Source organism: Trichosurus vulpecula, chromosome 2, assembly GCF_011100635.1.
Source record: "Trichosurus vulpecula isolate mTriVul1 chromosome 2, mTriVul1.pri, whole genome shotgun sequence".
NCBI lineage: Eukaryota > Metazoa > Chordata > Mammalia > Diprotodontia > Phalangeridae > Trichosurus > Trichosurus vulpecula.
Genome location: NC_050574.1, coordinates 38780865 through 38792978, shown reverse-complemented (window position 1 = coordinate 38792978; position 12114 = coordinate 38780865). Strand labels below are relative to the sequence as shown.

At 52.8% G+C, this 12114-nt stretch overlaps 1 protein-coding gene across 1 annotated transcript; it reads right to left on the bottom strand.

Annotated features, from left to right (window-relative positions):
- Window positions 1–3751: 3751 nt before the first annotated feature.
- Window positions 3752–7204, bottom strand: PTGIR (prostaglandin I2 receptor). Its single transcript, XM_036745836.1, has 2 exons — window positions 6165–7204; window positions 3752–5012 (listed from the first exon to the last, which is right to left on the bottom strand). The coding sequence occupies exons 1-2, from the start codon at window positions 6951–6953 to the stop codon at window positions 4779–4781; spliced, it is 1023 nt and encodes a 340-aa protein (XP_036601731.1). The 5' UTR covers window positions 6954–7204; the 3' UTR covers window positions 3752–4778.
- Window positions 7205–12114: the final 4910 nt, after the last annotated feature.

The window sequence follows — 12114 nt, the reverse complement described above, 5'->3', positions numbered from 1 at the left end:
GTCAAAATGAAACAAGATCCTAGGACTTGAGACTGAAAGACTCCTGGAGCAGAGGTGGAGATCTGGAAGGGACCTCAGAGCTCATTCGTCTAATCCACCCATTTTACAGAAACTGAGGCCCAAGATGGGAGGAGAGGGGGGAATCTGTTGCCCCCGGCCACTGACACAACTCACTGGGACTCAGCTCTGATAGCAAATCCAGCCATGCCGAGCTTCTTACCCGGATCTTAGAGGTCATCGGGGGTAACTCCCAGAGAAGGAAACGGGCCTGAAAGGGGTGAGTGGTTTGCCCTTTTTGCTATGGATGCACAAGAAGCAAATGTGGGCGTTACTTGCTTCTGGGGAAAGGACGAAGCAGACGGTAAGGGATGTAGGAAGGCCCGTGGCCTAGGTGAAGTGAGCAGGGCACTAGCTTGGCTGCAGAGTGGACGCAGGCTGTGGTTGCTTCATGCCAGCGTTCCCGTCTGGCCTCTGCTCACGCAGTGCCAGCCTCCTGGAGTGCTTCTGACGCGGGCTGCTGTTACTAGGAGTCCTTTGCTTTTGTCTTTGATAAGCATTTAAGTGGCCTTAGAACATAGGAGCAGAAGCTAAAAGGGGCCTCGGCTCAGTCAGCAAGTATGCTGGGAGGCGCTGGGGTGCGCACACAGAATGAACTCTTCCCTCCGAGGCCTCACAGTCTATCAGGAAGGAGGAATGAAGGGGACAGAGACGAAACATGCCGGGTCGTCTGCGGAGGGCGCCTGGAAGGCTGTGAGCGGACCCTGACGCTGCACCTTGTAGAGAGCTCGGGGTTAAACCTAAACCAGCCTTGGTTACAGATGGGGAAAATGAGGCCGGGACAGAAAAAGTGACTGGCGATTGCATAACATTAACCCCCTCCCCCAAACAAAATCTACGCTAAATGATCAATTGGGAAATGATCGGGAATGGATTGTATCCTCCCGCGACCAGTGCCTCAAGCGTAGTGTCGAGCCCCGTGGGCTGGAGGAGGGGACATGAGCTGAGCGCTTTGAGATCCTTCCCTAGCCCTCGAAGGCTGGACGGTCCTGCTGCCCTGCGAGGGTCTCCGTGTGGCCGGCAGGGGGAGGCAGCCGCCAAGCCAAGAACCTCGTGCAGCTCGGAGGATGTGGGACCCGAAAGGATTTGTGGCACAATTCCCCCCGGCCCCCACCATAGTTGTTTGATGCCTGGTCATTCACTGAGAAAGCCCTGCCTGGCCCCGCCCCGAGATCCTGACTTAGCACCTCCCCAGCTCCCAAAGGAGCTGTCTATTGGGCAGTCAGCTCCGTTAGGGAAAGGATTTTCTCAAGGTCACACTGGAAGAGACCCCGAGTATGAGGGTAAACGAATGATCTGTCTACAGCTCCCCTGGCTCTTTAGGATGATCCTGGAGCCGACCCCTTCATTTTTACAGATGAGGAAACAGGCCCACCCAGGTACGTGCCCAAGGTCGCACACAAGTAGTAAGTATCAAAGGTGGGATATGAACTCAGGGCCTTGACCCCAGAGCTAGTGTTACCTGGCCCGGAATCCCACTCCCTTCTCCCTCCCAAAAAAACAAAACAAAACACCCTGCCTCCAGGAGTGTACTTCCCAGGCCGGTCCTCCCCGTCTGGGTTCCACCCTGCCACGCCCAAACGTTATGTGTAGGTGGGATTTCCCATTCCCCCTCCCTCTGTTCGGGATCTTTCCTTCCCTCTCCCTTAACCCAGATTCGATGTCCTGTGATTGATTCCCGTGGGACCTTCGGCTCGGAGACTCCAGCCTCTACCTATCCATCTTCTCCATCATTCCCCAGCACGCCACACGTGGAAGGAACCTTGAGAGACCATCCAGTCCCACCCTGTCATCTGACAGATGACAAAACAGAGAGGGAAGGAAGGGAGGGACTTCGTACCTTCAGGTTTTCTCAGCCATTACCCTGAAGTGGTCTTTCCTCTCGCCAACATACAATCTCAACGCTCAACCTGATTTTCAGATACCTCCGTCGTAGGCAGAGAAAAGAGTTCTTGGACTGGGAGAAACGGCCCCTCATGCTTTGGCCTGGCTCGGGCCCCACCCCCAAGGACGTCTTTTTTTTTTTTTTTTTTTTTTTTGCTGCTCTAGAATTTGTGTAGAGTCATTTTTTTAAAGGTATTTGGAGGGGCTTGGGGGAGAGCCCTGCTTTTACCCCGACATCTTGGCTCCGCCCCCAAAGACGTCCTTGTGTACAAGAAATAACTCGTTTGAGCCTCACTCCAACCTTATAATTTCGGGACTATTCGGAATCATACGCTTTACCGATGAGCAAATAAGATCAGAGGTTAAAGGACTTATCTAGGGTCACACGACTGAGACATCTTAGAGCTGGCATTTGAATCCAGGTCTTCATGACACCATGTCCAGTACTGAAAAGGTAGAATATGGATGATATTCTAAGGCCCCTCCCAGCCTTGATATTCTCTGTTCTAAGGCTTCTTCTAGCCCTGAGATCCCCTCTCTCCCAGCTCTGACATTCCCTGTTCTAAGGCCCTCCCGATTCTGACATTCCCTCTTCTCAGGCCCCTCCCAGCTCTGACATTCCCCATTCTCAGGGCCCTTCCTACTCCATTATATGCTATGTCTTCTAAGGTTCCATCTAACTCTAAAGTTCCATGACTTTGAGACCTTGATAAATATCTAGTCCAGTTACACAAAGGAACAGACCAAAAGAAAAATGACCTCCCCAAGGTCACACAGTAGATGACAGTAGGAGGACTAAGCCCAGGCTTCCGGACTCCTTCAACTCCATTGGGCCAGAGCCCTTCCAGTCCTGCGATCTAGGAGTCCTGGAGAACCCTACCTCCACTGTGCTGCCAGATCCCACCCTAGGCTAAGAAATAACCCCCAATCATTCAGGGCCTCCACCCTCCCCACTCCCCTACCCCCATCCTTGCAGCTTCAACTGGGCTCCTCAAAGCATGCCCCCGAGGCAGTTAGTGGCGCAGTGAATAGAGCACTGGCCCTGGAGTCAGGAGGACATGAGCTCAAATACAGCCTCAGACACTTGACACACGTACTAGCTGTGTGACCTTGGGCAAGTCACTTAACCCCAATTGCCCTGCCAAAAAACCAAAAACAAAACAAAACAAAAAAAAAAAGCATGCCCCCTAGTGACCAAAAGGAAACCTGTCCTGCAGAATCTTGCTGCCTAGTCGGAGTGACAGAATGTGCTGGGCCTAAACCAGCCAAACTAGGCACATCACAGAGGGCAGAGCCCACGTGGTCCGGAAAAGGGAAGTGGGATTTGTCTGTCAAGCTGTTTTTTTCTACTCACCCTCCAGTCAAGATGCCAATTCACCATTCCCTCTGGTGCCACAGATTAGGAGCTGTGCCTCCAGCCCCTTCCCTGACCCCCAAAGGCATGCAGAGGCCTAGAAGGAGCCTCACCCATTTGTAGGAAGGGAACAAAAATTAGACTGTGAACTTGGGGAAAAGAATAGAGGGTTAGAAGGGCTTGGGGAGAGAGTGGACCAGACCCTGGTCCAAGGCTCCAGGTTGTAGCCTATCCTCCACCTCCATCACTCCAGGGCCATCTATGGACAGGGAGAAATTAAGTGCTTTGAGATCCTAAGGGTTTTGCCCAGTGAATAGGAAGCTTTGCAATGCTCATTTATTTGGGATTTGGAGGCAGAGTGCTTTGGGTCCCTTGGCCCATTTCCCAACATTTGGACGACATGCTTCCATGTTGTCTGTGAGGTACCCTCCCTGCCCCCCCCCCCTCTGTTTTCCTTCTTGTACTCTACCATTCCCCTCTTCATCCCTGACAAGCCCAATAGCTTCCCCCAGTTCCATCCTCTTCCTCTGGTCATTTCCCAGACATTCCTTTGACCTTGGGGCATATCATTTCCCCTAGGGAAAAAACCTGACTAGGGACTGGGGATGGGGGTGGGGTGGGAGTATATGAGATGACTCTTAGGGGGGAGTTGGGAGGGGCAATTTGGGGAAGGGAGCCCTTGAAATCTTGACGTCTCCCATACTGATGAGGGAGAGGCCCACCACTGGGGCAAGTAGCAGGGATTGGGGGCCAAAGCTGGGGAATTAACATTGAGGATACAGAAGCCACCGAGAACTTTCCGGCTTTCCAAATATTTAGACAGTGAGATGGATAGGGAATGGAAGACTGGGCTGAGCTGAGCTGGGGCAAGGGACCAGAGAGCTTAGTTATTTTGAGATCGCTATTCTTTCTGGGTTCCAGGACAAACTTTTCTCCTTTCTCTGTTGTCTGACCTTTATGGGAGCAGCTACTTAAGGGGGTGATCCTAGAGGAGTGCTAGGGTGAAGCCCAAGGCTGGAGAATGCAGAGACTGGCAAGCCAGATGCCAGGGTTCCTGGGCTGACGCTAAGGAAACCAGATACATCTGTGCCCTGTGCTCCCTTCCTTTGCCTGAGCCCCACCCAGACAGCCGCTTGTGGCCCTAAGAATTTCATCCACTTTTGAAGCTGGAAGGGTCCTTGGAAACTATTCTAATCCCTTCACTGTAAAGCGGGGCAGGGACTTAGCCAGAGTCACAGAGATGAAACAGAGAGTTGGAGATTTGGTCCATTCCTGATATCATAGGCTTGGCGAGGGGGGGGGCAGGGGTGGGGGGCTGCCTCTGCCTTTGGTACTTGGCGGAGAACCTGCTTGAACCACCAATCTGTCCTTCCTCCTGTATCCCAGCGAGCCACAGCACCCCTCCTTCTCCCCGTCCAGACTGGCGAGAGCTGAGATGGCAAACAGAGGCTGGGGGATAGAACAAGGGCAGGTGCCAGGTTCCTCACCCCTGGGTTGTGTCAGGAAAGGGGAAATTATGGACCTTAAGAGCTGGCGGCCCCACAGGTGGGGCCCGGCGCAGGCCACAGAGCACCTGCTGGAGCCTTCGGAAGACAGCCTTTCTGAAGAGGATGAAAACCCAGGGGTCCAGGATGGGGTTGAAGGCACTGAATCGGAAGGCAGTGAGGTCTCCCAGGTCCTTGTGGTCAGGTTTGATGGCCTGCCTGAAGCCACGAATCTGGGGAACGGAAGAGGGGCAGGGAACAAGTTAATGAGACCTTGGGACACCTGGAAATCAGACCTCCCACTTCCTACTGTTTCTTAAACTGTCTTTTGGGGACCCAGGAGCCCTAGTGCCCATTTCTCCCATCTCCTCCCATTCTGAGCCCCTCTGGCTGTGATACCTCCATATACACAAAAAAAGATGGAATCAAAGACATGCTGGGCTTCCAGTCCTTGTGCCCTCCCCAGGAGTCAAACCCAGGCACCCCACAACTTCCCAAGATAAGGCAACTAGGCCAGAGGGCCCAAGTAGTTTACCCAAAGGTCATGAGGAAGAAGTGAATTACAAAAATTACAAAACAGATGTTTAAAGCCCTGCCTTCTGACTCGGATACTTCCTCTCTCTGCCTCCTTCTCTCCACCCCACCCCAGTGGCTCCCATATCCTGACTCCCCCAGTCAAGGGGGACAAGAGATAGGGAAATAGCAATTAGATAAGAGAAAATAAAGAAACTAAAAAAGAGGAGGGGAAGCCACGCTAAAAGGAGGCGGGACTTTGAGCCCACAGTGGGGTCTGCAGGACTGGAGGAGACCCTGTGGCCGTCTGGGGGAGGACAGAACCTCAGCGCCAGCTGGAACTTCAGAGATCCATCCAAATAGTCAGCACTCACCACCACCACCGCCCCTTTTTACCAAGAAAGTGAGGAAGAGAAAACCAAGGAAGTTTTCCCACCATCACAAAGCACACCAGTGGCCACATACAAAGCAGAGACCCAGGTGAGCAGTAGATTCACAACTCTACCTCCAGGCTGGGGGACTACACACAGCGGGGCACGTGAGGAAATGAGAGGGGGTTCTAGGCTATAGGATAGGAGAAAGAGGAGGAGAGAAAAGGAGGAGGGACAAGGAGGTAAGGTTGTCTAGAATAGGGTAGAAAATCCAGTTCATGATGCCATGCCTTAAAGAGATCTTTAGGATTGCTTCTCATTATGTAGGTGAGAAAACTTGAGGTCCAGAGAAGCAAAAGGCTTTGTCCATAGTCAGAGTGTAGGTAAGGGACAGAGAACCCCAGACAGCCCAAAAAGAGACAGCAGGAAAGGCAAGGAAGACTGGAGGAAAGAAGGTGCTGCTCCCTGCCCCCTCCTCTTCCCTTCTCCAGGGGCTCTCACCGTGAGAGGCAGTGAACAGATGGCCATGATGCCTGTCATGAGGGCCAGCAGGATCAGATGGTCCACCTCGTCCTCGCCCTCCCTGGGCCCCGGCCCAGCTCGGCCAGGGGCCAGGGAGCCCCTCCGCCGCCGCTGCTCCCGGTACATTCGGCACAAGCTCAGGGTGACGGAACCATTGCATAGGATGATGGCACCCACCAGCAGTGCCACCAGGGTGGCATAGGCCAGCGAAAAGGCCCGCACAGCCACCTCCTCGGAGCGCATCTGGATGAAGCACCAACTCCCCGGACAGTACTGTTGGTGCCGGCCCAGCCCCAACAAAGGCAAGGAGCAGAACAGGGCACAGAAGGTGTAGATGGCAGGCAGGGCCAGCTTGGCATAGCGGTGTCCATTGAGCTGTGCATAGCGGTAAGGGTGGCTGAGGGCCAGGCATCTCTCCACAGCCATGGCACAGAGGATGAGTGTGGATGCCAGGCCAAAGAAGGTCATGGCAAAGGCGAAGCAGTGGCAAAGTCCTGGCCCTTGAGTCAGCCCCAGGAGGGAGCTGTTCTGGGCATAGGCCACGAAGACCGCGGGGCTCAGGAAGCATGTGCCCAGCAGGTCAGTGCCGGCCAGTCCAGTGACTAGCACCGCAAAGGCTGAGGAGCGAGCCCGCAGCGACCGCCGATGGGCTGCCAGGATGCCCAGGGCCAGCCCATTGCCAATCACCCCAGCCAGAAACATCAGCGTGCTGGTCACTGGACCACCATTGCCCTGGACATAGGTGAGGTTCTCACACAGCTCAGGCATCCCTGGAAGGGCTGGAAGCTGCCTCGGGGCTGAGGCAGGGGCAACAGCCCTGCAAGAGACAGCAAGGGGGGCAGCAGGAGCTCCCACTACCAACCGCACCTTAAAGCCTACTCCCTCTTCTTTGCTCTCTGAGTGCTCAGATCTCCCTCACTAAGATCACCCTCACCTCTCTCCCAACATTTCTGCAAAAGATCTTCAGCTCCCCATGCTCTGATCTGCCTCTGACTCAACTCTCCCTGTGCACTGTCTGCTCCCTCTCTAGGTTCTGTTTGCACCTCCCCTCCCTCCTCTTCCCTCCTCCTCCCTCCTCTTCCCTCCTCCTCCCTCCTCCCTCCTCCCTCTCTCTTTCTCTCTCTCTCTCTCTCTCTCTCTCTCTCTCTCTCTCTCTTTCTCTCTCTCTCTCCCTCCCTCCCCCCCCCCGTCTCTCTCTCTCTCTGTCTCCCTCTGTCCCTGTCTCTCTCTGTCTCTCTCTCTCTCTCCCCCCACCTCACAATTTCTCTCTGTCTCTCCTCATCTCTCTGTGCTATCTCATTGTTTGGTCTTGATTCATATTCTGTCTATTCTATGAATCTGCCTCAGTCTCTTTCTCTCTCTCTCGTTGTCTCTCTCCCTGCCCCTCCCCGCCCCCCTTCCCCCATGGCTCCCTGGCTGCCTCTTCCTTGTCTCTGGGCTCTGGAGTTGCCCCAGCTCTCCTACACACCCTTCCTTTCTCCCTCACTCACTCCCCATCTCACTTGATCTACTCCCCACGGCTGTTTTTTGTTTCCTCTCTGTGCCTCCGCCCCATCTACCCCCTCCTCCATCTTCCTCCTTCCTCTGCTCCCCCATCCTCCCCGTCCAGCTCACTCTCTCCATCGCTCCCCCCATCCTCCCCATCCAGCTCCCTCCCCCGCATCGCCTCTCCACTGTCATTTCCCCCACACTCTTGTCTCTTCTCTATCTCTGGCACTGCACCTCTCTCTCCCACCGTGTTTATCTCTTTCTAACTCCCCAGCCCACATCTGTCTCTCCCCGACATCTCCATCTTTCCAGCCTTTGCCTCACCCTTTAATGTCTCCCCACATCGCTGGCACTGACTGACTTCCCTCCCTCTCCCTCTTCCCCTCCTTCCATGTCTCTCCCCCTATCTCCCCAAAAGCCCATCTCCTCCACATCAGTCTCTGCTCCATGTTGCCACTTTCCATTGCTAACACCTGGACGTCCCCATCTCTCCCAGCTTCCATCCCTATCCCCCTACCCCTACCCCCATGTCTGGCTCAGCAGCCCAGGTTTCTCCCTCTCCTCTCCCCATCCAACTTCCCTGCTTTCCCTTTCTTTCTCACAATCCCCCCCAGAACCCTACCTCCTCCTCTGTCCTCTCCCCCCACCCCTCCCCATCCTCCCCTAGGGCTTCCAGCCCTAAAGGGAACGGTCAATGAGCAGCCAGTGATTCTTCTTTGGGATAAGATCGACCAATCAGAAGGAGGTAGTGGCAAAAGTCAAGGCTGGGAAGGAGGGAGGTCAGGGCTCCGGGATCTCTTCAGGACTCTGGCCCTGGGGGTGAGGATGCTGTCCAGGGGTTGGGAAATAACCAGGAAATGCCTTTCTGATTTGATGTTTTCCAGGGGCCATGAGCTCTCTCAGCCCCTTTCACCCCAACCCGGGGAGGGAATTAGAGGGGGAGATTCTTGATATCCTCCAGCTAAGTACTTGGAGATCCCCTTCAAGGAGCCTCAGAGGAGAGAGTTGCTTGAGGAGAGGTCACAGCTGGAATATATTTTAGCCACCAGTTTTCCTGGGGAGGGGAATGGAGACTTCCCATACAAGCCCCAAAATACCTCCCCCCTCCCTTCTTTTCATGTCTCCCAGGCCCCAAGCCAGTACTGTGCGATGGAGTTTCCAAGAATAATATTTGGGGCACAAAAGGTCTGCAGCGCCCTCACTACTCACTTTCTCATTGGCCCTAGGATGGGGGTACGGTAATGGGGGCCAACAACTGAAAGACCCGAGATAGCTGGGTTTCCCTAGCTCCCCAGCCATCCCTCTCTTGATGGGCAGAATGGAATGAGCCCAGATTGACAGCAGAGACCTGGGTTATGGTCCTGGCTCCCCTCCCTCCCCTCAAGGTCTCCTTCCCTCTCTGGTCTTCCGTTTCCTCCCTTGTCTGCTAATGGGATTGGACTAAGCAGACTAAATGAGACCTCAGCCTGTGTCCATAAGAAGGGAAGGATCCAAGGGGTGCCTGGGCCCCCCTAGATAAGGTAACATCCTTCCCCACACTGTAGAGTCTAAGCTGGGAGACAACTCTCACATGACCTCCAGACCCTAGATTGTACCACAGTCTTGGTCTGCAAATATAGTCCTATCTCCCCCTGCTTGCTGCCACCCTCCCTTCCTATCTTCTGCATCCAGCTTCCTCATGCTTCTCATGGCATCTCATGCTTCCAGCAGCAATAGAGCTCAAGAAGAGTTAGACACTGGCCCAAAGACCAACAAAGAAGAGGGAACCTGGAAGTCATAGTCTCTCTACCCCACCCCACTCCACCCCACTAGCTGAGAAATCCTTGGTCGGAGGGCCAGAGTGGATCTTCCCACCTCAAGAATGGCAGTTGTGTCTATCTGTGCATACCCCATCTCTGCAACTCCCCCAACCTCCCCAGACCGGCCAAACCCAGAACTAAGAACTGTTTAAAAAGAAACTGAGCAGAATATTAATGAGGAGTCTATGGGAGGTTCCAACCTTTCCAGTTCCTCTTGGAGCTCTAAGCCTCCCTTTTGATGCTCCCTAGTCCAGGAAAAGGTATGTCCATCACCTTAACTTTCCATCATTCACTGACAGGTTCTGTTTCTGAGGTGAATGGTCTCTCCTCCTAGCCTGGTCTGCTGCCAGCTGTGTGTGACTGCAGACCAGCCCTTCTCCCTTCTGGGCCACAATTCCTCCCTCTATAATATGGAGAGGCTAGGCTAGAGATGAATTCAAAGGCCCCTTCCATCTCTGATAGTCCAGGCCTCTGTAACTGTGCGATTCAAAGGCTATTATTTGATTAGTTTCTAATATTCTGGAATCTCAATCCCCGAACATCCTTTAATTATGAGCTTCTAACATCCTGGTCCTGTCTTCTTTGAAATCCCTGTGATTCAAGGTTTCTAACATTTTGTCACTCTCTACTCACATTTTGGCTCCAAGCGGATAATGTTCTCTCAGAGGTACTAGGAATACTAAGGAGGGGCAGCCTGGCTCTGCCTCCAAGCTAATGGGCCCAAAGGGAGGAGGGGGCTATGCCCCAAGCTGGGAAGTCAGAGACTCAGCTTCCTGGTAGCCTCTGGCCCCCTGCCAGCTCCCACCCCAGGCTTCCTTGGAAGCCTAGGATTGGTATGGGCCTCAGACATCTTAATCCTCTCCCATCCCCTGGCCAGGCTATTTTCCCTAGACACACTAGGGGGGCAGCTGGGGTTGTCCACATGCCCAGCCACTCTCTCGCCTCAGATGGGCACCCGGGGGGGCCTCTGCTCTCTGGGTGCCCTCAGGAACCTGGTGCCTAGGGTGTAGGTGGAGGGGAGGAGAGATTTCCGGAGTAGCTGGGGAAAGGAAGTCCTTAGGGACAGTGAGTCAGCAGAGGAATTGGCCTGAGAAAGACATCGTCTTCTTCTGTGGTCCCCTGTCAAGGAACTGAACTCAGGCATTCTGTGTCCCCAGCCCAAAGGGGGAGGGGCAGAAGAAATCCCAAGCCCACAAAGTTGGATGGGGACCCTAGTTCAACCAAAGTGGGGGAACAGTGATAATATTTTCTACCAAGACATCATCCTAGTCTAGGGAGGGAGAAGTGATCTGGAAGCGATTTAGGGTAGTTGAGCGGAAAGCCCCAGGACTCAAACCCTGCTCTGCTCGATTTATCACCTGTTTTTGCATGTATTCATAACCTCTGGACCTCAGTTTCCTCATTAAACTAAGTCATCCCTAAGGTACCTTCTGCAGTTAGATCCTATGATTAGCCCAGGACATTAGACCCAGAGCAGACTTCCCTTCTGTCACCATCCCCTCCTCCACCATACCAGTAAAGATCCTGTAATGAGGGCTGGCAACTCAGCCTGATATTTGACACCTTCACAATTCAACGAGCCTCCTGTCCTCTTCCCTCCAGGCAGGAGCTCTCTCTGTGCTTGCATTCATCAGTTTTTCTAGCCTTGCTCAGGCTTCTAATGCCACCTGAGCTGAAATGGCTCTTTCTCTCTGCCTATCCAGGATGATCCACCCACGTGGACACAGTCCCTGCTTCCTCTGAGCCAGCATAGCTCAGCTGTCCACCTAGAGCTGGAGTTCTTAACCCATGGGATCCATGAACTTGACTGAGAAAAAAATTATATTTTTATTTTCATTAGCATCCTGTAGAAATTTAGCATTTCCTTCAACTATGATTATATCGTGGCCGCAACGTAGTCAAGTTATTTTGGTCCTCTCCGAGTACAAAGGATGACAACCAACAACCAAGACAGCAAACAGCATCATCAGCAGCACCAGGGACTTAACGCCAATAGAAATCACAGATGTGTTCATAACACATGGTGGTGGTCACAGGTTATCTCAAGATAATCATTTCTTCTCATCACTGCTTCAGAATGAGTGTAGCTATTAGACCCGCTTCTACAGCCGATGAGACCAATTTTCTAATCTACAGATCGCATGCATACTTTGGGGGTTTCCTCTATAATCTTATGAATTTTATTTTCCACATTTAAAAACACGATTCTGAGAAGAGTGTCAAATGTCGAACCTCCTTATTTGTTCTAGTGTTGAATGGAGCATTTTAGAACTTGAAGGAGCCACAGAGGTTGTATAGTCCAGTGATGTCAAACTCAAATAGAAAAGGAGGGGTAGTTTGAAAGAGGAGGGGGCCACTAAACCACACATAAGGATTCCTGCAAGCCTCATATTGACTTAGAAAACCACATATTAACGTTATCTGTGTTTTATTTTATTTTTATTTATTTTGTTAAATATTTCCCAATGACATTTTAATCTGGTTCAGTCCACACTAGAGAGCATTTTGGGCTGCATGAAGCTTGTGTATTTGACTCCTCTGATTTAGTCCACCCTTCTCATTTTTATAAATGAGGAAACTGAGGCCCACAGAAGGGAAGGGATGTGCCTTGGTCCATATGCTGTCAGTGGCAGAGTCAAGAC